Source organism: Orcinus orca, chromosome 21 (assembly GCF_937001465.1).
Source record: "Orcinus orca chromosome 21, mOrcOrc1.1, whole genome shotgun sequence".
NCBI lineage: Eukaryota > Metazoa > Chordata > Mammalia > Artiodactyla > Delphinidae > Orcinus > Orcinus orca.
Window position 1 is genome coordinate 16826861 of NC_064579.1, and position 27230 is coordinate 16854090.

At 36.5% G+C, this 27230-nt stretch overlaps 1 protein-coding gene across 3 annotated transcripts in view; it reads right to left on the reverse strand.

Moving 5' to 3' along the window:
• Positions 1 to 1711: 1711 nt before the first annotated feature.
• The window catches only part of MSR1 (macrophage scavenger receptor 1), a 126286-nt gene continuing 100767 nt past the window's right edge, over positions 1712 to 27230 (reverse strand). For all 3 annotated transcript variants that reach the window (XM_049704251.1, XM_049704252.1, XM_004277168.3), the window contains 2 exons: positions 11780 to 11968; positions 1712 to 1938 (listed from right to left, as the gene is read on the reverse strand). In XM_049704251.1, coding sequence (XP_049560208.1) covers positions 1805 to 1938; positions 11780 to 11968 — 323 coding nt within the window. In that variant the 3' untranslated portion in view covers positions 1712 to 1804. The remainder of the gene's footprint in view (positions 1939 to 11779; positions 11969 to 27230) is intronic.

The window sequence follows — 27230 nt, forward strand, 5'->3', positions numbered from 1 at the left end:
AATTGTGAAAAGCAGATTCTCCCCCTTCCCAAAGATTTGCTGGGGATTTTTCTGTTTGTTTATTTGTTTGCTGAAGGCTGTAGAGTCTATTTGTAAAGTTACTTCCCTGAACAATTTTGCAAAGACTATGTTCCTTGTTGTGGGTAGTCACTGAAGACTCTGTTCTTTACCTTGTGTTCAGCTAGTGTTTTTGAATGTTAGGAGCTAAAACAACAAACAAACAGAACCCTACAAAAAAACCAAACATACCCAAACAAAAACAACAACAATAACAACAAAACCCACCTCTCCCAGCATTTGCAGATTGGCTCTGTGCTGAGGCACTCCTTCAACACTTAATCACAAAAATACACCACTGGAGAAAATCACCTACATTCAACAAGTAGAAGAATGTACCACAATAAATGCATTTTCAGCAGACCATTTCCAATAGTCCCAATTCCAAGGTAACAATTTTGCCTTTGCAAGTGAGAGGGCAGGGAGTCTATAATCTGGTTACTATCTTGAGCTGAGACTTCAGGGTATGAAAAAATGCTTAAGCCCATGCTTTTGCTTATCACCATTAGAGAAAGAACAGTAGAGCCATTCTGTACTAGTACTATTTTCTAATCACGAGTTTCTCTGAGTTGGGCTTAGGAAACTTGAAAATTATGTTTTTCAGGGCTGAGATTAGATTTAGTTGAATTTCAATAGCAATCACTGGTCTTTCTGCCTGTAAACCTAGACAGCAGGGCACAATCACCGGGTTCCAGGGTGAACTTGGCACTATTTTGGCATGCTCAGGGTCATCAGCCCTTTAGGGTTAAAGATGCCTCTCTCTCTCTGGTTGTAAATATTGACTCACTTCATGAAAGACTAGAGAGGAGGGTTGTTGAAACCTCCTTCTGCACTCAAGGCATTGCATGCTGTTAGTTAAAATGGAATAAGTAAATATATTTACTGTTTAAACACAGTGTCCTAAGTTGTAACAAAATAATTACTCATATTAATTTAAAATGCATAGCAAACTGAGCTCCATGCTGAAAATGACATTTTTGATCCACTAATTAGCTGGACACATATAGCAATGGTGGGCCTGTGCCTTTTCTCATATGTCCTGCTTTCAACTAACTTTATAGTGCAGTTAAAAAAAAAAAAAAACCTGTCAATACATGACCATGTCAAATAAACATGTTATTGTTAATGACCATGCTATTAGCCACGTTATTAATGACCATCTCAATATATGAACATGTAAAACATGACGAGTTTTTCATCATGGCCAAAACATATCATGAACATTGCTATCTAACAGCTAAGTTATTGCACAGAGATCTTGAGAGCTGGATAAGATTCTTCCTTTAGAAATGTGTATGGATTGGAGATTTTGCCACCTTGGCACAAAAGAAAACTTTCCAACCCTCTCATTATTCAGAAAGTAATTACATTAAAATGAACTAAATAGATTACAAAGGAGACAAAAATTGTAATCTTGTGAAGATATAAATTGTAGCCAGTGATGGGGATGTGTTTCCATTATCACTGGCATTTGTAATCTAGAAGTTTTAAACTTCAATATATTCAATACATAAGTCATTATATTAGAAAATTCCATTTGAAAACTTAGACAAGTTAGAATGGTTCAGATATAGACATATAGTAATTATGAAGGTATTTTATATGTTTATCCACTGATTTTTAAATATTCCTTTTCCGTGGACAAAATTCTTCATCTCTTAAATATTCATTAAGCTGATTTTAATGAAGCAAAGTAATAAAAATCATTTTGCAGCAATTTCATAAATGTGAATGAAAATATGGTGCATTATGTATTGCAAGTGACCCCGGCATCTTCAGCATGTGAACAGACTCTCACACCCCATTGTCTAATTTTACACTCTTCAATAGATGATTCTCTCCCAAAACAAAATACTTCATTCAGCCATATTGGACCAGTACCTGCAAAAATCAGATACAACTGTATTAATAAGTATAGTTTAGTGTTTATGTTTGAGTGGGAAAGAGCCATTAATTTATTCACCAATTTAACAAAAAAAAATGTGTTGATCATTATCCATATACAAGTTCTGTGCTCTGTATTAAGATTCAAAAATTAACCCCCTGCCCCAGAAAATTTTATTTTCTGTCACTGTGTAACCAACTAAAATACTAAGTAATAAGAGGTGTAACAAAGGTGCATACAGAGTTCTATGAGATCATAGATTAAAGAACTATTGGTTTCCTCTAATGATTTAATAGTTTTATTTTTAAAAATAAGGAAGGAAATAAACTTTAATAATAATGGATATATGCAATGATTTAATGATCTATATGTATCTGTACAAGGCATATCTAGAACATAAGCAATCCTGGAGTTCTTTTCTTAGGTTCCAGTGTATTTCAGTTTGCATGTGTCTGGTTTACCAGACATGTTATCTATTTTTAATTAAACCAAGAATAATATGATCAGCAAAGGGCTTATAAAATATCCTGCAAGAACACCATAGATTATTAAGTGCAAACACAAGCAAACAAGAAAATGGCACAGCTAACACTTATTCTTTTTGTCCGAATTCTTCCTCAGACACATTAGAAGGAAAAATGGCCTGTCAGCATAGGCTACCTAGAAGACAATTAACTAAATGAACGTAACCGCCACTTTCAAGATAAGGACATTATTTTATCAATGAATAAGAAAACAACTGTTTTTCTGAAAGGAATTCATGGCAGGAAAATATAACTTTAAAACGAATGTTTGGAAATGTTTTTCTGATATTCTCTAAAGATTTTTTAAGTGTATCACTATAAAAGTTTGTTCTTTTATACTTAAGACATTTGGGAGCAGAACCTTTGAAAAACTTCTAAATGAATGATTTCATTGGGTTTTGTTAAACATATAATATTGCAAACCTCCTAATGAATTTTCAAGAACATTTCATGTTGTCAAGAAACTGATGATTTAGCAGCAAAATTTCAATAAACACTTTTGCAAAACTGGTGGATGGTAAGTAAATATTTTAATACTGTAAGCATAATCAACAATGCATTTTTTTCCATTTGAATCAATATGTTAAAAGGTTCTCTTTCAGTCACAAGAGCTATATAAAGCATATTTGGAAATGTCTTCAAGACTTAGAAACATACCTTTGTGTAGTTCTAAAAGTTAAATAAACACTTGTTTTTCACAGAGGCATAAATAATGGCACATATAATTACATTACTCTTAACTGATTTTTCAAATATTATGTCAGTTCAAGAAATAAAAATTAACAACATGTGCATGGTTAATAATGTGCATAATTGTATAGCAGTATGTGCCTATAATATATGAATAAATTTCCAAGATATTGGAAATTTTGTAATCACAATGTGGATAACATTTGACTGAACCCTAAAAAATGGAGGTTTTCTGTGTATGGAAAAGAAGTCATTCCATATAGTGGGGGCAGCATGAAAATGCTTGATGTATTAGAACAGTTAATGGTCTCCTGGCATCTAAAACACAAAGTATATTAATGAGGGGAGGAGGACTCTTTGGGAAGGTTGGATAGAGAGCTGGGACCATGCTATAAACATTTTTGAATTTTATGTTGTGAGTCACCAAAAGAAATATCATCAAACTATATTTTAGAATTGTATGTTTGGCAGAAATGTGGAAGCTGGATTGAAGAAGAAAAAATCTATAATCTAAAAGAACAGTTAATAGGATGTTTATATAGATATTTTCTGTGAAGACATGTTTTTATTTACCCTTAGAACTAGGAAATTTTGATTTCCACATAGAAAATAAATAGGTTCATTCACTTAGTTTTTGAATAATTTGTACCTTCACCAGAAATATCCAAATACAAGACAAGTTATATTTAGGTTTACATTATCAAGGTAACTGGAAATATTGTATTTTTCATTTCATATAATAGTAATTAAATCAATAGCATCCAAACAATGTTTCTATTAGACAAGCAAAGGTTTTCCTGGGCTGACCAATTATAAGAGTAGTAACTTGGACAGCTCAGGTGTTTTCTGAAATGTTTATAAGAGTATTAAGACTTTTCAACTTGAAATTTTAAGGCAGATAAAAAGGAAAAGATTAGGAGAATATGATCTCAAAGTCAGAAACCTTGCCAGGAATACTTTTTGGTTTCCAAATTGCTCTTACTAGGCATATCATGGTCCCTCTTCTGTTTGTGTTTGTATGTATAAGCATATTTGTGAATGTGTGTTTATTTTAAATATATAAAGTCTATCTGAACTTTTTGGAAGTTGCTCCAAAGGGCTATTCAAAAAACATAGGCAAGGACTTCCCTGGTGGCTCCATGGTTAAGAATCCACCTGCCAATGCAGGAGACATGGGTTTGAGCCCTGGTCCGGGAAAATCCCACATGCTGCGGAGCAACTAAGCCTGTGTGCCACACCTACTGACTCTGAACTCTAGAGCCCACGAATCACAACTACTGAGCCCATGTGCCACAACTACTTTAGCCTGCATGCCTAGAGCCTGTGCTCCACAACAAGAGAAGCCACCGCAGTGAGAAGCCTGTGTACCACAATGAAGCGCAGTCTCCACTCACCACAACTAGAGAAAGCCTGCGCACAGCAATGAAGACCCAACACAGCTAAATAAATAAATAAATAAGTAAAACCTTCATAAAAAAACATAGGCAAACAATAACAATTGCACAAATAATAAAACTACTTCCATTTCAACATGTAAAGGAACCAAAACAGTGGGACATTTATGTATTATATTTATTGCATTTATGAACATTTATAAATTGTATAAATAAACATAAATAAAACTTTTGGTGAAAGCCATGGTTCTGTTGTGTTTGGGAGCATGAGAACAGTATGGTTCCATGGTTTCTGTACCCAGGGGACAGTGATGCTTTCACTCTACATTTTGTAGATCTAGTCACCAGATTTATGTCTCCGCAGTGCAGAATTTTTACAATCCAGGAAAAGAGAATTAAGGGTGACAATCCTCTCAATGTCTGAAGTATCCAGAGGGCATCCCCATAGGGGAAGCACAAGATAGATATTATTCAGTCAATGTGCTGACATGTGAGCACAAGTTTTTAGAAACCATAGTAGAGGAAACCATGAATATTAGAATACCAAAGCTGTAGTAATAACAATGAACATTTAAGCCCACTTTTTTAAGAATTTACTGGGCAGAAAATATTCAAAGTACTTTTGAGTTGTTACCTCACTGAATTCTCAAACAACCTTAAAAAGTTAATAAATGCTATTATAATGTCATTTTACTGTTGAGGAAAGTGAAAATCAGAGAGAAAAAGTAACTCCACCCAAGGTCACATAGCTAATGCCTAATGGAGCCAGTATTCCCACCCTGGGTCTGCCTAATGTCAGTGCCTTTAATCAAAGATTTACTACAATCCCCTGCATTATTAGATTTGGTCATTTAACAAATCTCTTTTGAGTGCCTATGTGAGTGAACAAAAATCAGAATCCATTCTCTCTTGGACTGACCTTCTAGTGAAGGCTTCTGTTTTAGGTAAATGCAGCAACTGAGGTCACATGTGTAATTAGTGGCAAAGCTGATTCTTGTATTTAGAACCCCTAACTCATATTTCAGTGCTTTTCTCACCAAGAACATATGGATGTGATAAACATATTGTATTATTCAGTAACTCTGGTCTTATGCTATGTGGAAAAGATTCAGACACAGTGAACATGCTAGGTCTTTTCACATATAATTTTAAAAATTTACTTCTAATAACTTTGTAAAATATTGGCAATTATTTCCATTTCACAAGTAAATAAACTGAGACTCAGAAAGGATGCATGACTTTCTCAAAACAACAGAGAGAATAGAGCCAAGCAACAGAACATGATGACATTTAAAACTTAGAGCTATTCATTGACTACAAAGAAACCCAGATAGTTATAAAAATAATTTTCAAGGATTTGCTGTTTTATTTTTATATTAATATATTTGGGACTATCAAGCCTAAGGAAAAAAATTATTTAATACTCATGTCCCATCTCCTTCCAAATTGTTTTCTGTATTAAAAATTAATGCCAAGGTAGCATAAAATGCCTAAAGTTCAATCTTCATGTGCACCTCAAAGATTTAAAAAAGAGATCTGTTTTTATTTCTTTAGGTAATAACTGTTACTCAAGGATATTTTTTCTTGCTGCTGTCATTGTTATTTTTTGCCTCTGAGTTATCGTTTCTACTAGTAGAAACCTATGCAAAATCGATGTATATATTTTAGAAATGTTTTTATTCTCTACTCCTGTTTATCATCTATTTATCTATCTACCTAACCATCTACATATCTACAATTCCCTTTACAATTTGAAGCCTGCATAAGGAAGACAGATTGACCAATTTTGTGTTTCCAAAAGCAGACAACAATAACCGTGTTGTCCATGGCTTCTGGAATTTTATGAGCTTGGTTTGTGATGCTTAAGAGTATGCTTGACAGCTGATACCATTTCCTTTTAATCTCTCTTTTAAAAAGACAAATATTGATATTTCTTTGAGGGATTTGAGTTTCCTTAATCTTCGGTAACACTGCTTTTATTTAAAAAAGTAATCATATTTCAAACATCAGCCAGATATACAGTGACACGATGAGATTTGAGATTAGCTCCTGAATGGATAAGTGGGGAAGCAAAAATCACTAATGGTTAAAGTCTCTGAATGAATTTTAATTACATCCAGTCAAGCCTGGGTGACATGCATTTATATCACTTTAAGACTTCTAGTTGGGAAGTGCTTTGTCAACAGTTTCTTCTTTGAGAAAAGCATTCTGGGTTTTTGTTTTTGGATCAATGTTAAAAATGAAATGGGGGGGCTTCCCTGGTGGCGCAGTGGTTGAGGGTCCGCCTGCCGATGCAGGGGACACGGGTTCGTGCCCCGGTCCGGGAGGATCCCACATGCCGCGGAGCGGCTGGGCCCGTGAGCCATGGCCGCTGAGCCTGCGCATCCGGAGCCTGTGCTCCGCAACAGGAGAGGCCACAACAGTGAGAGGCCCACGTACCGCAAAAAAAAAGAAAAAAGAAAAAAAAAATGAAATGGGAATCAGAATAGAGAATGGGTAAACTTACACTATAGTTCTGGATTCTAGTTTTGTGGTTCTGGAGAAGCCGCTCATTTTCCCTGTTTTATTATATACGCAGAATAGAGAGGTGGGGGGTCGAAAGAGCTCTAAGATTTCATTTCCCTTTAAAATTCAGTGATCCTAAGATTCTGAAGAAGCAAACTCTTTAGAAATGAAGTTTTTAAGGTTAAAGAACTTAGGACAGTCTGCCTAGTGAAGAGACAGGGTGAGGGATGGATGTTGAGTGCTCTCCCCACGACTGCCACAATAGCTATGTAAATGGGGCATGTTTTGTGACAGTTCTGTCAGCTTTACTTAATTTTACATGAAAAGTGGGCTGTAATATCTATTTCTCACAGGCACTGTAAGCACTGAATGAGATCATGTAGTAAACACCTGATAAACAGTATTATTCCATACTTAGTATTTATTGCCTTTGTTACTGTAAGTAACAGAACAGACATGTTAAGAACCCTATTATAACGGCTCTATATCAGGTTCCATAATACCCAACATCTAAACATTTACGTTTCAAAACTTTCAGTGCGCAGGGAGCAGTACATAAGAATTAGAGTTCTGACCTATTGATACATTTTATTCATCTTTGAGATTGTTTTTACTTCCAATCACTAATGGATAGTTCAGAGATGCAGAGTTATATTCTTGATCTCCTTCAGTTTATTCTTGTAATTTTTTTAAAATTCCACTCAGAAAATTGATTATGGAATGTGAAGGGGGTAATGAATAAAAGATAGCATTTATGTTTAGAATTTTCTTTTGTTTCTGCTTTTAAGTTCAGAGCTTCAGCACCAACTCCTTTAAATTTAGGAGAAGATGAGATAGCTGCTCCAGATCCAGCTCTTACTTCCTGCATCAGCTGACAGGCTCAGATATGCCTGGAACAAACTCCCGGACTACCACTGTCCTCTGACAAAGCTCATCCAAGTTTGCTACAGGGAGACCACCAGGATGAGAGATTGGAAAGCTTGCATAGGGAGAGAAGAGCCTCCCTCCCCCTTCCCTGCCCCGTGCAATGGCAAGCACCAGAAACTTCTCAGTGCTTCCTTAATTTAACCTTTTTGTCTACACAGGAAAAAGAAAGAACATTCCACTTTATGCAAATGGTGCAACCAGATGAAAGAACCCATTTAAAGGAGTGTGCTTTAAGCTTTGTTCCTATAAATCATTTTCTTTGTAACTGCAAAACTCATTGTTCTTAAAGCTAATAAGGATTATCTCTGGTAAGCCAGGTTTGCTATTTTAAAATGAGAAGAAAGAAGAAAAAAAAAAAAGGAGAGGGGGAAACTGTGTCCAGAAAATTGTATTCTTTCCTTAATGGGAGGAGAGATACAAGGGAGATAAATTTAAACTTTTATCTTGTTTCAATTTTGATAATAATGCAAAATATAGTATTAATCTGATTCTTCTTACTTTCCTATAAGAATGACACATAATTAAAACTCTAGTGCATTCCTCCTCCTCTCTCTACCCCTCCACTCATATTTCTAAGTTTCCTTTCCAGTCTCTGTTCTGCATTCAAAATTACTTTTTCTTTTCCTCCTGAGTAAAACTGCAAATTTAAGGTGGAGGAGTGGAAAAAGGAGGCGTTGAAACAGCTTTACATGAAAAGGTGGTTTACCGTGACTAATCCAACATCAGTTTACGATGCAAGCCTGTTTCTTAAAATACAATGTACAATGAAGCAGATCACGAAATTTATTTTTTAGATTCTTTTTCTCCAGAACAAATCACCTCAGTTCTATCCTTTCTCCCAGCTCATCTTGCTTTATTATTTTAAAATTCTCATCATCATTCTTCAATTTTGGGGGACTGAATATGCAGAGAGCTGAAACAGAGCTGGATGTGTGTGGAGCAGAGTGGGAAGATTAGAAGAGAAGGTTACATGCTTCTTAAATCACACCTCTGTACTGTGGGAAAAACCACATTCAACTTTACCACCCTTGGAACATCGTGAATATCGCTCTACAGTATAACATGGATCTGACTTTTCTACCATTCAACAAGGATTGCAAATAAACTTGTAATTATACAGTTGGCAGTGCTGCTACCAGTGATCTCTGTCACTCTTGAGCAATGCTATGAGTCCGGCTTCGTAATGGGCACTTTCTATACGCAGCTCATTTCAGATTAAAATAAATCTGCTGGGTTGTTATTATTATTCTCATTTTATTGGAAAGGAAACTGAAAGTCTGAGATGTATCAGAGCTAAGGTTTCAACTCCTATCTCCTTAGTTTATATTATAAAACTTTTAGTCTTTCCAGTTCAGTTTGGTAGGTATTTGAGAATGTGAGAGGAAAAACAAAATTCTGATATATCTCATTGTTTTATTATAATAAAACTCTAGTTTAATGTATAGGATCACCAGCTACCATAAATACAAAGCCTCACTGAAAATGGATGCTCAGCTTAGAGAAATAGTCAGTTACCTGAAGAAAGCTTGAGAGAGTCGTCTCCATATAGCCAAATGACTCATTTCACATGAGACTAAACTCTATTGTTTCTTATATAAATAATGAACTTTCTTCTTTTTGGCCAGTACTTCAGAATATGTATTTTATTCCTTTCTTACCAGTGCTTTAGACTAGAAATCCCTAGAGGTATAAGCAAGAATGAATAAAAGCTGTGGGGAAAAGAATATTTTACTTGTGAGACTAGGCCTGCAAGTTAATGGAATCTTAAGATAATAGTCTCCAATTGTGTGTTTACCATCTAGGTTTAGAACCTCAATTGAAGAACAGCTTTGAAATCTATGGCAAGGCTTCATATTCGTAAAAAGAACAGAGCTGGCGTATAACGTCTTATTCACTTTCCCACCACAGATTGTATTTGAAATGTTTTATACAATTATGTATTTTAAATAAATGGCCTTTCATGCTATGGATCTTAGTTACCATAGAAATGGATTTTTTCCTCACAGAACATTGTAGAAACCTAGATTGGCAGTTTAGTCTTCCTAAACAATTCACTGATTCATTTGATTTTCTAGTGACTAAGAGTTAGGGATTTTTTTCTTTTCCCCTTCTGTGGGGGAAAAAAAAATCCAGCTTATTGCTGTTTAAAACAATTCATTTAGGAGGTAAATTTCACAGGTGCAAAGATGATTTTGGTCTGACACTTTTCAAGATGGGGAAGAAGTTCTGAAAGTGTAGTAGAAATAGAAAATTTGGAAATTCCAAAGATCTATTGGATGATGGCAAATTATGGATATTTTCTATTTCCTTTGTTTCTTCTATTCAAAACTCTAAGGCACAAAGTAAAAACTGACAGCACAGCCGGAGGCTTGAACCTGGGTGCAGAAACTTTCAACATCATCACTCTCTTCCGTCTTGTGCTTAGCCTCTTTATGAAATTAAATCAAGTTTCTGGTCTCTAAAGACTTTAGAACCTGGATCCCTGCTAAAATTCACCTCTTAAATTTGATAAAATGAATTCTTTTCGTAAAGGAATAAAGGATATAATTGTGATCTTATTATTATCTTATCTTATTATTAATACTATTTACTTGTTTAGCACAATGCCTGACACATAGTTATTACTCAATAAACTGTAGCATAATAGTACTTAACAATCTATTTTATGAATTTAAGAAGTCTATCTTATCTTGTTTAGTCTTTTGATCTGATAATTTGACATACTCCACTATTTTATCATCATACACAAGATTATCTGGTAATACTGCTGTTTAATCTCTATTATTTTGCATACAATTTCCTATTGCCCATATCTATCTAGGAGAATAACACAAAATCAAGATGGTCAAATCTTTTTTTTTTTTTTTCTTGGTCAACATGAACTTCAGAGATACCAATTATCTATCACATATGGACAGTAGAATAAATAAAGAGGAAATATTGACTATAAAATTCTAGTTTACCTATATATGGCTATTTTTTTCTAATCTGTCCTTCAGAATTGAAGCACTTATATATGTTTAATTATACATAAAACCTATTATTAGGTGCCAATTTAGAAAAAAAATGAGGTAATAAAAATATCATGGGTAAACATGCAAACATTTTGTCCCCAGCAAATTTTCTTCCTAGCTCTTTCAATACATTCACAGAACAAGTTACTGAGTCATCCAGATGAAAATATGCAGATATACATGAAGCAAAAACATTATTCAATTCGACCTCAAATAGAGGGGAAAGTAACCTTTCTCTTCCCTTATTTCTCATCAAGTTCCTTAAAGGAGAAGTCACAATTAGTAGGCATAGAGAACCCGTAAAATCGCCTCTTTCTCTTTCATGGTTTTTCACTGTCCTTTCAGAATAGAGGTGCTCCATCATGGACTAAGCTTTGGGAAGTAAATGCAGAAGCTGGTACCCACCACCTACCCTCCAGTTCCACAGAAGAGAGAATGGGGGAGCACGTGGCCTTGCCCAGCTGCCCGCAAGACCCAGATATGTAAATGAGTTTCCCAGGAAGTCATGCCTTGTCTATATAATTCACTGGTTCCTGTTGATCTGCTTTACCAGGAATTTTCCATATTTACCTCTATTGTCCAACTAACTGATTGAGTCTAAACGAAATTTAGACATTAAATGTTGTCTGAGAGCATCTTTTTTTTTAATCTCTATCTTTTCATTTCTACTTTCTAGGAAAGGCCTTAAAAAAAGAATCCTGCTTCCTATTCTACATGCTCCTGTCTCTACTTGATTGTATGTACTGGAGAATGCCTACATTTCATTAAAAAAAAAAAAATTACCTTGTCCAAAATAAGCTCCCTTATGCACATTTCGAGCACCTTGGTATCCCAAACTCCTACAGATGACCTGTCCTCCACGCAATTCCCAGCGGTCGTCACAAACTGTACCCCACTGGCCATCATGGAAAATTTCCACTCTGCCTTCGTGAGGGCCGCTACCACCAACCAGTCGAACTGTCTTAGACGGTGCTGTCACAGAAACAAGCAGGGCTTAATTTTACATATATGTACATATTGCTTTATGCTTTAAAAAAAAAAAAAGCATTTGAGCACATTTTTCCAGCAAGTTCAATTATTGGAATAAATATTAAACTTTCTAGCACCACCTATTGGTAAAGAGTTTAATTGCAAACATTGTACATATTGGTCAGATCTGAAGAGTAAATCTACTCTTGCTTTTTTATAAGTTACATCTATGAAAACACTGCAATGATTTTGTTCCAGTGACTTTAAAATTTTACAGCTACAAGTCTGTGAATGTTATAGAGATTTTTCATACTATTTTTTAAAATTTTAACAAAGTGATTGCTTTCTTGACGCACTAACACACAAACTGGAACATACATCCAGTGACTTTCCGTGATACAGGAGGCTGAGGAGAAGATATTTTATAATATCATAAACAGAAAAATAGACCAAACGTCCTGTTCTTTACCAAGAAAAACAAGGTAACTATAATGACAAAATCAATTCAGAAATAGCAAAGATATTCCTTGATATAAGCCCCCTGGATTTTGTCCCAAAGTGTTTTTCTTGTTTTGAAAAAGGATTAATGAGATAGAAATCAGACAAGTTTCATTTATTTTGAGAAATCGCTAAATCAGTAAACTTTGGGAAGAAATATACCATGTTTACAACAAAGTAACTTTGTTCTGCAATGCCTACGTAATCAAAATTGCCATATATACAGTAAACTTTTATAAAACTTTGATCATGTGCAGTGATTTACATAAATATGAAATGTCTCTTTCCCATTTTTAAAACCAACATACACATTTTGAACCTAAGAACAGATAGTGTAAATAGTATCACAAAAAATTTCACTTTGAGTTAGAAAATTTCTTTAAACAGCCTGAACTATTCTAGTATTTGTTAAAAAATCATTTGGCTGAAAGACAGAAAAAGGCAAAGACAGAAAATAATTTTTAAAATTTACTTAGTGCTAAATAAAATAAAAATATTCTCTAATAATTAGAAAAGCCAATGAATAAATACAGTTCTATTTAAATATATCTTTTCAAATATGAGTTTGAAGAACACCATAATATAAAAAAGCAAGATGCAATTCTTACAACAGAAATATCTCTGTAATGTGAAAATGGAGTTTTAGTGTATGGGTTTTCAGAACTCAGTTAACTAAAGAAATAGTAATTTTTGTTTTCTAATTTGAGCAAATTTTGTTGGAACAGTAATCCAACAATATGTAAACAAAATAAACAATTTCCTACAAGCCTGACTGAGCCACTCAGAAACATGAAAAGCAAACATTAACATGTAGTATTACAATTATAATTATTTTCTTGATTCATCCAAAATATAATTCAGTGCTAAATACTGAATTAATGTAATAACGTCCAGGTGCATAAGCCCTTCCTCACTTAATAAACATGAGTTACAAACATTAAAAACATTTTTAGAAAGGAAAATAATTTGCTATTGCAGTATTCAAACTTCCAATTACTAAGTAAAATACCTGGGTGACCCAATCATTCACTGTAAATGCCTAAGAAAATAGGAAATAATAATCCAGGAATAGATTGTGTAGTTTTAAAACATTACAGTCATGTAATAGTAACTAGTGCCACTCCCAATTATTTTACAGAAGTCAAAAATAAATCTCCCTGTGCTATGCTGCCACTTCCCATCAGCCAACTATTTGACATTCGGTAGTGTTTATATGTGGATGCTACTCTCACTTTGCCCCAGCTTCGCCCTCCCACCCCGTATTCTCAAGTCCATTTTCTATGCCTACCTCTTTATTCCTGTCCTGCCCCTAGGTTCTTCAGAACCATTTTTTTTTTTTAGATTCCATATATATGCATTAGCATACAGTATTTTTCTCTTTCTGACTTACTTTACTCTGTATGACAGACTCTAGGTCCATCCACCTCACTACAAATAACTCAATTTCGTTTCTTTTTATGGCTGAGTAATATTCCATTGTATATATGTGCCACATCTTCTTTATGCATTCATCTGTTGATGGACATTTAGGTTGGTTCCATGTCCTGGCTATTGTAAATAGAGGACACAACCTTTAAAAGAATGACATAGCCATAGGACATGACATAAGCTGGTTAGAACCAACTAGGTCTGAGATGGGGACGAGACTTCCACTGGACCTTGAGCTTCTGTATATGCTCACTGTAACACATCAGCATGCTAAATGACACACCCATAGGCTCCATGGCAGTTCCAAGGCTGACCATAAAAGGTCAACAAGTGGGTGGTGGCCCAGTTCCTGGAAATCCCCACCCCTTCCCCCAAATAGCTGGAATACTCCTCCCACTCATTAGCCTAAGAAATTACACCCCCCCCATAAAAACTGACAACCCTGTACCCTGGTGCCTTTCTCACCTTCTGAGATGGCCCACACTCTGTCCGTGGAGTGCGTTTCTCTCTAAATAAATCCACTTCTTACCTATCACTTTATCTCTCACAGAATTCTTTCTGTGATGAGACATCAAGAACCTGAGCTTCATTAAGTTCTGAGACCAGGTGTGTGGTATCAGTTAAAAGACTGTGGGTTCAAGTCCCAATCTGAGATACACGGTTTAAGTTAGTCACCTGGAACAGCTGAATCATCACTTGAATCTGCTCAGGATTCTCTCTCCAAATTTTATCCAACAGCCTCTCTGTTAAGTTGCTTCATTCTTTCCTTTGATTGCAAGCTGGACATCTTTGTTCCCCGGTGAACACGTCTATTAACAAGTCCTACATTTATATTTTACAGTCTCTTTCTCGGAGACAGTTCTAAAATATCCAAGGAAGTCCTCCTATGACCTAGTTTGGGCGAGATGTCCATCTATGGACTAAACAGCTTGGGCCAAAGACAGGGTCAGTTACATTCACATGCCATTCCTGGAATGGGGGGAGGGGAGAGGCATTTCCTTGTTGAAGGTGAGTTTTGAGCAAAGACAGTAAGCCCGGTTCATCAGACATTTTAATAATCTTTGTGTACTTATGAATATTCATTATACTATATGTTTAGCCTGGTGTTCTTTTAATATCCCTGACTGTAGAATATAACTGAAATTAAAAATCCACGAGTTAGATAGTCTGGATTTTACTTATTCCTCTGACACTGTTTATGTGAGCTTATTAAACTATTCAATCTCTCTAGGACCAAATTTTCCAACTGTTAAAAAGAGAAAATGATATTTGCTCTTAGTTAAAGCATCTAAACACAACTTCTCTGTGCCAGGCATTTTCCTTGGTTTCAGAAATTATTTGAATAAAGCATGTATCCTGCTCTCAAGATTCAAGTATTTCTGAGGTTATTTTGAAGGTTAAATAGTTCATTCTTTAAAATGAAGTACAAATGTAAAGGTTTTACTTTTACAAGTTTTGAAAATTTTGAGGTTTACATTTTGTGGAGAAAGCATTAGAATGAATATATTATCTTGATATTAATCACCTTATTAATTTTTTAACTACTTTCCTATTTAATACTTATCCTTCTCAAAGAGGAGATCTTAACCGAGTAGGATGACATTTTACAGATAGACAAAACCTACCCTATGGTTTCAGATGTGAGTGTATTTGACCTTTGTTATTTCCAAACATGATAAACCTTGAAGAGACTCTTGGAGACCAGTAATGAGTAAACTATGGCCTTAAGCCAATCTCAGCTTGCTGTCTATTTTGTAAATAAAGTTTTGGTGGAATGCAGCCATGCCCATTAGTTTACATACTGAGTAGGGCTGCTTTCAGGCTACACAGAAGAGTTGAATAGTGTGACAGAGACCTTCTGGCATGCAAACCAAAAATATTTACTAGCTGGTCCTTTTCTGAAAAAGCTTGCCAACCCCTGATATAATTGAAAACATAAGACTAGTATGATAGAGGATTTCAGTAGGGAAAATCCTGCCGTGTGACCCCTGGAACAAATAAGGTCATGATTAATCTCTACTTACTTCTCCAGTTTAACCCTTTGAAAACCTCTCCACCCCCTCTCCTTGCTCCCTTTAGTTCAATTGTATAATTACTCACATTCCCAAATAAGCCTTGCTCTCCTTTATTTCTGGGGCTTTCGTTCCTCAATTCCCCCCAACCCTTTCCTCCCCTCCCCGCCACTGGCACCTCCCATTTCTTCACCCTCAGCCCCCAGTTTGGACTGGTATCCCTTCTCAGGCTCGCATAGCACTACTGCCCTACAAGGCACCGTGAACTAGGTAATTTTCTCTCCCAGACTGAGGACCTTCCCGTTATCTTTTCAATACCTGACCAAATATCACTTGATGAAGTCACTTGATGAAGAGTTTATGGTGTGAATGAATGAATTTTGACCTCTTCTTGATACGCCGTCTCTATTACCTGAGTGGATTAAATTGGCAAATGCTTCAAATATCAAACACTGAAAGAAGTAGAATTTAGTATGTCACCAGTCTCTAGAGAGAATATAGTTTCTATGTGTAGAAGCAGTAAAGGAAATTGCGAAGGAGAGGTTGATTTAAACATGAGTCTATTATAGGAAAAAACTATGTGGCTGTCCACGAAGAGCCCTCCAAGGTGGACCGGTCTGGTGGCAGGGTCTGATCAGAAACCTCACATATTCCAACACCTGATTATTTGTAGGTTTAGAGGATTTATCTCTTAGTGGCAGACTAACGTTAAACAGACTCTCAGGACTAAATGTCAATTCAATTTATAACCAGAAAGGTAGTTGCCTCAAAAACGGGAATATTTTTAACTACTTGACAAGGCCATTTTCTCTCTGTGGGCAATCTGCACAAGAAGTCAAATCACAATCAGTGAATTATTCGTTTAATTAATTTATTAACTTACAATGAGACATAGCTATGAGATTTTGCCTCTGGGTTTGGCCAGTGCTCTTTGCTTAACACATTTTTCTTTATATATGTTAATATATTCCATCAAGTTAGGTGGTTTGCCATATCTCTGCTCTGATTCACTGCAGTTTAACTTTCTAAAGGCAATCTTACTCTTATTCCCTAGATTTGGAGGAAAGTGTAGAGTATTGATAATTTCTATATATTTTTAAAAGCCTGTGTGTAATATTAAAATATATAAAATATTTATTACACAAATAGCTCATTCGTATTTTTATAAGATGCCAGACAAAAAATAAATAATAGAGTAGATAATTTACAAAGGTTTTCTAATCTAATCTGAGAAAATAACTTCAAATATAGTGAAAGTTAACAAGTTCACTAGTTATTATTGTTTTGTTTATTGAAGGCTTATTTTTAAAGGAGGAAGTAAAACATATATTAAATATCTCGGAATAGAGGAATAGCTAAATTAATTATAGTATACATTAGATGGATAGTTTTAGACTCATTAAACATTCCTGTCAAAAGAATCATATAGAAAATAGAGAAAAATGATAATATAAAATTTAAGTGACTATATTAACATTAATGTTTCATTTTAATATGCCAAAAAAATTGATATATAAAAAGATTAGAAGGAAGTATCCAAGCATATTGAAGTAATTTTGTACAGGGGGCAGAAATTGAATATAAAATCTTTTTCTTATTTTCTGAAATTATATTATTTTTAAAACTAAGATTAATTTAATTAAAATAAGTGGTGGCCAGATAGTCACTGATGTCCTCACTGTTTTAAAGGGTCTATGATTCAAGTTAAGCTGAAATTCATAAAATTGAGGGAAAGAACAAGCTCAGAATGAGAGATATAGTATAATGTCCTTTATATAAAACACAGAAAATAATACCATCTATCATTTATGCAAACATACATATGTAGTAAATATATAAAAACACGAATAGAAAGACACATGTAAACTCCATGACAGAAGTTTAACCTGGAAAAGCAAGGGAGGCAGGTATAAATGGGGCTTCATCTGTGCTAGTTAACATGATATTTCTTAAAAGAGAAATATGTGTAGTCCGTATGGTAAAAGGACAACACCTCTAAAATGCGGGTGGTGTGTACATGACTATGTATTAGCTATTTGTTGTAAATGTTCTTCCTTCTTTTCTTTATATTTGAAATCTATTTTATTTAAAGAAGAAATCTATTTTATTTAAAGTCCCATGTTCATGGGGACACTGATGGAGCCATCTATGAGCCCAAAATAAATTGTAAAAATGCTTCATATACAAGTCTTTTCTTGAAAGTTAGGAAAAACTATTATGAATCTACTATGTTTGAGACAGGAAGGGGTCAGGGCACAACCCTTAAAAGAATGACATAGCCATTGAAGACACAACAAACTGGTTAGAACAACTAGGTCCAAGATGGCGGACAAGTTGACTTCTACTAGACCTTGAGCCTCATTATACACTCATTGTAATCCATCAGCATACTAAATGACATACCCACAGGCACCATGACGGTTCTGAGGCCAACCATAAAAGGCCAAAAAGTAGGCGATGACCCAATTCCTGGAAATCTCCGCTCCGTCCCCAAAACAGTTGGAATAATCCTCCCACTCATTAGCCTATGCAATTGCCCTATAAAAACTAACCACTCATATTTTTGGGACTCTTGCCTTCTGAGATGCCCCATACCCTGTCTATGAAGTGTGTATCTCCCTGAATAAAACTCCTTTTACTTTACTATGGCTCGCTCTTGCATTCTTTTCTGCGCAAAGCCAAGAACCCACACTTGGTGGTAGTCCCACGGACTCACGCGAGACCTGGGACGTGACCATCCTCTCGTGCCCCACTTTCTTTCTTGCAACAAGCTCTAGTAGACAAAATTTTAATTTGAAAAGCGAAGTCAGGAAGAATGTGGACTATGGGGTGTCTTTGCATTGTGTCCATCACTGCTACTTGAGTGGAAGTAAAGAACTGAGGTTAAAATGTAAAATGACTTTTGAGGAGTGTAGCCATTTCATTTCAATTATTATAATATTGTTTACCTCACGGTCATGCTTTCTTTTTTTGGTATCATTTATTGGAATTAGGATTTAGGGTTAAATTTATTACTCAATAGTAATTATTATATTTGAGTTTCAAATGTAACAAACATTTTTTTAAAAAGTCTGGTTGCAAGTTGACCCAGAAGTCCTTGCAATATGGCAAAATTCCTCTAGAAAGGGAACTGATTTTTTAATTTAAGGTAATTAGCTTAATGAGGTATTTAACTATGAAAGGCACATCCTGGTGTGAAATAAAACTCATTTTATGGCAAGACAAGAAAAATTTAAACATAAAAAAATTTTCTCTGCCCTTTGGATTCCACTCTCTCTTCTACTGTGCATTGTGTATCTGACTTATGCATCGACCAGACCTCCCCCATCAGCAGAAATACCTGCTCAACCATAAAGAACAACATTCTCCTAGCATTAGCAAGACAACTCCTTCAAAGATAACATTCCTTCTTGATCATGTACGGGATCACATGACTTACCACGATGACCCTTAGATCTGGATTATGTAAACTGTCAATAATACATCATTTGATGTACAGCCCTCTGCCTCAAAAAACTTATATAACTGTGCCTTGACTTCTAATGGGCGGAACAGTTCTCAGACCTGAGATGCTCTTGCTGAGTTATAATCCTCAAATTTGACCCGAATAAAAGTTTCCATTTCTTTCTTAGATTGACTGATTATTATTATTTTTTTACACTGGATATCAGATGTTTGGAGAAATAGGCTGAATTTCTTGGAAAAATAATTTAACAGATTTTGAATCTTACTCCAGCAGTCAAAGAAAACAAGTATTCTGGAAGCCCCCAAACAGGGTAAAGAGGAGAAACCAGAGGGAGAAGATTTCAGTGGAGCACGAGTATGCAAAGTATTTTGATGGCACAGGAGAGACCGAGGAGAGTGGCCAGTGAGGAAAATATGGAGTCTAATCTAGCCAGGAATTTCGACACAGTAAAGTCTAAGTTTCAACTTGAAAGTTGTAGACTCTTCTGCTCACATTTTCCTGTTATGAATAAGTCTTCAGTAAAATTCTCTTAGATCCCCAGGTGGAGCTAGGGAACATCCTCAAATGAAAGGAGAGGTGTGGTGCTGTGTTGGAATGAGTGACGTGGAGGGAAAGGAGCGATCACAGATGCATAGGCATGTGAGTTTCCTAGGGCTACGATATTAAATGGCCACAATTTGTGCAGCAAATTAAAACAACAGAAATTTATTCTCACAGTTCTGGAGATCAGAAGTCTGAAATCAAGATGTCCGCAGGGCTGTTTTCTCTTTGAGGGCTCTGGGGAGAAATCCTTCCTTGCCTTGTCTTAGGTTCTCATGACTCCGGCCAGTCTCAGTGTTCTTTGGCTTGTAACCGAATCACTCTAATCCCTGCCTCTGTCTCCAGCTTTTCACCATGTCTCTGTGGCCTCCTCTTATAAAAACGCCAGTTGTTAGCTCTAGGGCCCACCTGAATCCAACATGACCTCATCTTAGCCTAACTACACCTGCAAAGACCCTACTTCCAAATAAGGTCACATCCTGAGGTTTCAGGAGCACTTGAATTTCTAGAAACCCTACTAAACCCACTATCACAGCCGTGGCAGGGATTTGAATGAGGAGACATGGGGAATATAATTTTTCCATATTTTCGTCAATCTACTTCAGACAGGAGGCACTGGAATTGCCTTAGAATGTGAGGTTGGTGCTCAAACAATTTTATTTCAATATTAAAGAACTGACCCCCCAAGATTTGAGGACTGCAGAATAGCTGGGTAGTAGACATTTGGTTACACTGGAAATTAGTGACTTAGCAAAGTTAACCATGATGACACTGAACACCCATAGTTCAGCGACTGAATAATTAAAAGACTGAGAATGTGTTGCGTCAAAATAAACTGTACTAAACCTCAGATGATATTGAGTAAATCTATTATAACTTAAAAGTTCTTACTTCGCAGTGGGTTAAGCAGGATATGAGTGACAATTCAGGTGAAGCAGGGGATGAAAATAACTGTAGTACCCCAGGAAAGGGTCAGGACCTGTAGGTTAAGCCACAGTGGGAGATATTTCTGGGACACTTCATGTGCAAGCAAGTAACTGCTGTTCTAGGGAATCTCGTCTTGAGACTCACATTGTAGGGCAATGCATGGCCAGAGAAGCCAGGTTAAGGGAGCAAATGATAGGTTGTGAACCAGGAATACTTCGGTGGTCCAGTGGTTAGGACTCCATGCACTCACTGCCGAGGGCCCGGGTTCAATCCCTGGTCAGGGGACTAAGGTCCCACAAGTCACCAGGTGCGGCCAAAAAAAAGGCTGGAACCTATAAGCTATGTTCGGAAAGTGCTTGAATTGGAACAAAAGAAACAATCTTGTATTAGTGTAAGACTACATGTACTGCAGAACAGGAAGCCAGGACCTGGTTCTCTGAAAAAAGCCATTTGGTCCTCCGAGGTTGTGGAGGCATGGGGAGTGGCGTGTTGGGTCTTTCTACTCTATCTGAATTCCGGCACATAACTGAAGGAATTTCAAATTTTGCTAATGCAAAAGACCTGGCTGGAATCGTATTGATGTTTTTTTTTCTTCCGTCTCATTAGCTCTTGTGAGAATCAGGCTGTAAGTCAGCTGAGATAACTCCTAAACAGGACCAGTGCTAATCACTGGATTCACTGCTGATTTAAATCTCTATTTCAATTTACAAGACATATTAGTTATACGTACTACAAAGGAACACATGTACTGTGTTAATGGAATACTATATGTTTTTAGTGCCCATTTATGGAATCATATAAAGCTTGAAACACCACATAACTGTCAAGAATGAGCAGCATTTGTCTAAGTTAGCTGGAGACAACACTGCTCAGGCACACTCTGCTCTGCTGAAGCCTAGCTGGGCTACTGAGAAAAGGACAGTGCAGTTAAACAAGAGACACAATAAAAGAAGAGGACATCAAAGCAATCACATTATATTGAAAAAAAAAATGTTCAAATTGAGCCAGTTACTGAAATAAAGATAGAATATTAGCAGGTAGCTTCTTCCCCTTGTGCATATGAGTAATTCTCAATACAATAATGGAGGCTAGGTAAGCATTCTAGAAAGACTATGTTTCTGAGTTAATATACTTGGGGGAAGAGACTGGAGGCAATGGCTGGAATGGGATATGAAGGAAGAAACATAAACTAACAGAGATTAATTGAGAATATTTTTGGGGAATTTGACCTAATGGAGTTCATATTGTAAGAACTCTTATGTTAAGGTCTTTCAATGATTAGGCTCATTCTAGAAAACCAAATTGCTCTTTACAAATCTCTTTCTCTCCCTTCCTTCTTTCTCTCTCCACACCTTCCGTATGACATATTTGTGGTATTTATATATAAAAAATATATAAAGCTAGTTGTGGGAGTGTTGAATGGAGTCACAGTTACAAATAGGGACTTTGGAGATCAATACACCAGGCTTTGTGATTCTGTTCTACCACTTAGTGGTGAGCTTCAGTTTCTAATCTATAAAATGGAAATGATGATAGGACTTACCTCAAAGGCTCTTCTGAAGATCAGATGAGATAACGCATTAAAGTCCCTGCATTAGAGAGTAAATATTTTCTAAAAGCTCATTATTATACTTATTTCATGTTTGGAAGAGATGCCTTTACTTTGGTCAACTGAATGCTTAGAGAAAGACCAGAATTCATTTAAGGTTGTGCTGAGCCCTCAGCAGAAATTAAATGAAAGACACACAGATACTTCGTATCATTGTATGAGTTTCAAAATAAGACATTTACTCTAAATTCACATCCTAATTACAGTCTTATTGGGTAAAAAGCACAGTAGAAAACACTAAGAAATGACACATTAGTAATTGGTATATTGAGGACAGAACCTCACACAAAGTATTTCATTGTATGGCTGGAATTCTGTTTGCTTGAAACACATACGCTTTCAAGTTAGGGTGAGAACACAGCAAACTATTAGGACAAGCTTTAGAACTTGGTGCAGACTTGTTTTCTTTTTATTATATGTTATTAAATTTGGTGTAATTTGTGCATTTGAACTGGGCATTTCAGCTTCTACTTCTGTCTAAAGAAAAAAGCCTTTCTCCCCTAATTTGGAAAGTTCAGGTTCGTATTTGACACACTTAAGAATCCCTCTGCAGTCTGGGGTGTCAGATAACTGGTGAACCGAACCCCCTGGCATTGTCCCCCAGGGTCCCTGGGATCAGGGCCGTCAGTGGCAAGTGTGGACCAAGTACTGCTGCAGAAGAAGAGGGCTCCCAGGTGCTGCCTGTTCCCCGGTACAGAATGGGGTAGGAAGTCCTACCCAATTAAACCACAGGCAAAGAGATACAACTCATCTTCAGATGTTTGCTTTAACTGGCTTGTCATCGTTGCCAGTTTGCTACTACTGAGGATGATCTGATTCCTCTCTGCCCCTTTTTTTCCTGGAGACTTTGGTGTCAAGCCAGCACAGACCCAGAGTACCACTGACAACTCTAATTTGTTTCAACACTTCTCGGAGCTTTTTCATCAGCAGCGGCTTGGGCTCACGTTTTGTTCCTCAGAGCCTGGAACTCCCGTTTTATTAGCCTGACATTTTGTTCTGACCTTTGTTGACAGCTTCTGGCCTCTGGCGTGCACTCTGTTTAGTCACTCCTTTTATTTATAACTTATGCTCTTTTGCTCGGCTCAAACTCATTGATTTGTGATCTGGTCATACTTGCGTTGCTCTATCTAATGTAAAATCTTATCTGATTCTCCAGCACCTCTTTTTGTCCATGGCATTTATTTAGCTTCTTGCATTTTCATTTGGCTCTCACTCCTGTCCTGCTTACAGATTTTAAATGTCTGCATTATACCAGCGAGGAAGAGCAGCTCCAGTTCAGAGAGACCATGACCACTGAGAACTATGCCTTATGAGTGTAAAGCACTTTATAGTATTACAGAGCATCTGCATACACACAATATCTTATGTGACCCTCACAACAATCCAGTGAGGTAGGCAATACGATGCCCATTTCACTGGGGAATGAATGGAAGTGGGGAGACACACATAGGGACACTACTGAGAATTCTACTAGAACATTAATGTTGTGAATCCTGGGACTATGTGTTAAACCTTGAAGGAAAGGAGAGTTGAGAAAATTCAATCTGTTGATTAATAGAGAGACATTCAAAACTAACATGGAATCCCACATTTTTCCCTTTTTTAGTTTGCCTTTTCTTACATTTTCTCCTTTCTCACTGTCAGCCCTTTCTTCACCTACACAAAATATCTCCAGTTCTACTGAAATATTTGTTTTTCTCCAGGATCTATACTGGATATTTAAAGCATGAAGTACAATGAGTTGTGTTTAAAAAAAAATTTTTTTTTACAGTTTTTATTCAATAACGTAACTAGCACACTTAGGAACTTTGTTTTTTACATGTGCTTTTACCAAGGATACTAAATGCAGCAGGCTGGTGAAAAGACCTTTTTAGACTAAAACAATTTCATCTTTTGTTTTCAGCATTTTTTTTTTATGATCAAAATATTGTTGCTTGAAACAGCTCGGTATTTTAAGGAAACAAGTTTTGTTTTTTGGTTCAAAAATATTGAATGAACTGCCCCAGCTCCACTAGACCTCACTATAAAACTTGAAAACAAATATGCCATAAATTGGAGAATAAGAAGACATAAATGCAAACTAAGCAAATCAAAGTCAATTTACCTTTTTAAAATTCTAAGGAATTAAAAAATCTTGACCTACTCTGAACACCTATGGAGCCCTGTTCCTTCCCACCATATACCTCTGCTCTATTATATAACTGCCTGTTTCCACGTCTATGTGTTCCTGGGACAATTAGTTCAGGAAGTCCAGGGACAATGGCTATCTTATAAGCAGTTTAGTCCAGCTCCAGGAGGTACACAATAAACATATGCTGAATGAACAAACGGATTCTTTTAGGGCATCCCTATCTCTGGTTGAGACTGGTATTTTTGAGGGTAGAGAATGCACATATAATCGGTATCCATGAGATTTCTCCTGGAACCCGATGGGTTCAGAAGACACTAGATGAGTGGGTGGCAGAGGGCTCCTGGCCTAGCTCTGAGGAAGGTAGGAACAGCCTGCCAGTCAGTACCTGGGAGGCGTCCCAGCTCAGGACGGTGGTGATGGTGGGGTGCTAGAGTGGGTAGAGGTATGAGCAAGGGAGCAGAGAGCCAAACAGTACCAAGGACCAGGAGAGGAAGGCATGCGGAAGCCAGGCACCATTCGGGAACCAAGGTTGTTTGGAGGAGCCACAAAGGGATCTTGGAATCAGTTGTGCTGTGACTTGTCCAGAGGTGAAGGTCCTTTTAGTGAGATGGTAGCACAGGGTGTCCCGCCCAACCCACCTGATCTTCAAAGGGGCCTGCCCTAATATGATCAGGGAGTTATGCTGGTCCTGACACATATGTAAAAGAGGAAATAAGAATGAAATTAGAACATTCTCTAACACCATACACAAAAATAAACTCAAAATGGATTAAAGACCTAAATATAAGACTAGATACTATAAAACTCTTAGAGGAAATCACAGGGAGAACACTCTCTGACATAAATCACAGCCAGATGTGATAGATCTTTTCTGATCCACCTCCCAGAGTAATGAAAATAAAAACAAAAATAAACAAATGGGACCTAATTAAACTTAAAAGCTTTTGCACAGCAAAGGCACCCATAACAAAATGAAAAGAAAACCCACAGAATGGGAGAAAATATTTGCAAACGAAGTGACCAACAAGGGATTAATCTCCAAAATATACAAACAGCTCATGCAGCTCAATATCAAAAACACAAACAACCCAATCAAAAAATGGGTGGAAGATCTAAATAAACATTTCTCCAAAGAGGACATACAGATGGCCAAGAGGCACATGAAAGATGCTCAACATCGCTAATTATTAGAGAAATCAAAACTATAATGAGGTATCACCTCACACCAGTCAGAATGGGCATCATCAGAAAATCTACAAACAACAAATGCTGGAGAGGGTGTGGAGAAAAGGGAACCCTCCTATACTGTTGGTAGGAATGTAAATTTGTACAGCCACTATGGAGAACAGTATGGAGGTTCCTTTAAAAACTAAAACTAGAACTACCATATGATCCAGCAATCCCACTCCTGGGCATATATCCAGAGAAAACCATAATTCAAAAAGATACATGTACCCCGATGTTCATTGCAGCACTATTTACAATAGCCAGGACATAGAAACAACCTAAAGGTCCACCAACAAAGGAATGGATAAAGAAGGTGTGGTATATATATACAATAAAATATTAGTCAGCCATAAAAAAGAATGAAATAATGCCATTTGCAGTGACATGGACTGACCTAGAGATTGTCATACTGAGTGAAGTAAGTCAGACAGAGAAAGACAAAGACCATATGATATTGCTTATATGTGGAATCTTAAAAAATGGTACAAATGGGGCTTCCCTGGTGGCGCAGTGGTTGAGAGTCCGCCTGCCAATGCAGAGGACACGGGTTCGTGCCCCGGTCCGGGAAGATCCCACATGCAGCGGAGCGGCTAGGCCCGTGAGCCATGGCCGCTGAGCCTGCGCGTCCGGAGCCTGTGCTCCGCAACGGGAGAGGCCACAACAGTGAGAGGCCCGCGTACCACAAAAAAAAAAAAAAAAAAAAAAAAAAATGGTACAAATGAACCTATTTACAAAACAGAAATAGAGTCAGAGATGTAGAAAACAAAGTTGTGGTTACCAAGGGGGAAGGTGGGGTATAAATTTCAAGATTGGGATTGACATATACACACTATTATATATAAAATAGATAACTAATAATAACTTACTGTATAGCACAGGGAACTCTACTCAGTACTCTGTAATGACCTATATGGGAATAGAATCTAAAAAAGAGTGGATATATCTATATGTATAACTAGTTCACTTTGCTATACAGCAGAAACCAATACAATATTGTAAATCAACTACACTCTAATAAAAATTAATTCTAAAAAGCTGAACCAAAAAACAAATAAAAGAGGAAATCAATGATTACTTTTGTTATATTTAAATCATGCTTGAAAAATATTTTCTAAAAGTACAGCAAAATAATTCAATATAAATTTTCATATACCAGAATTAATTGAATATGTGGGGAATCACGCACTTTCACAGGGAACAAATTGGCACAACCTTTTGGAAGCCATTTGTAAGAATCCATCAAATTGTAAAATGCACGTCACCTTTGAACTATTGATTCTACTGCTAGCAAATTCTCTATTAAAAAATATTCTCACAAGATCATGTAAAAGAGTGCTGAATGTAGCACTGTTTCTTAAAGCCAAGCTAAAGCAAAGAAAAATCATCAAGTGTTCATGACTAGGGAACTGAATGATACATTATGCTAA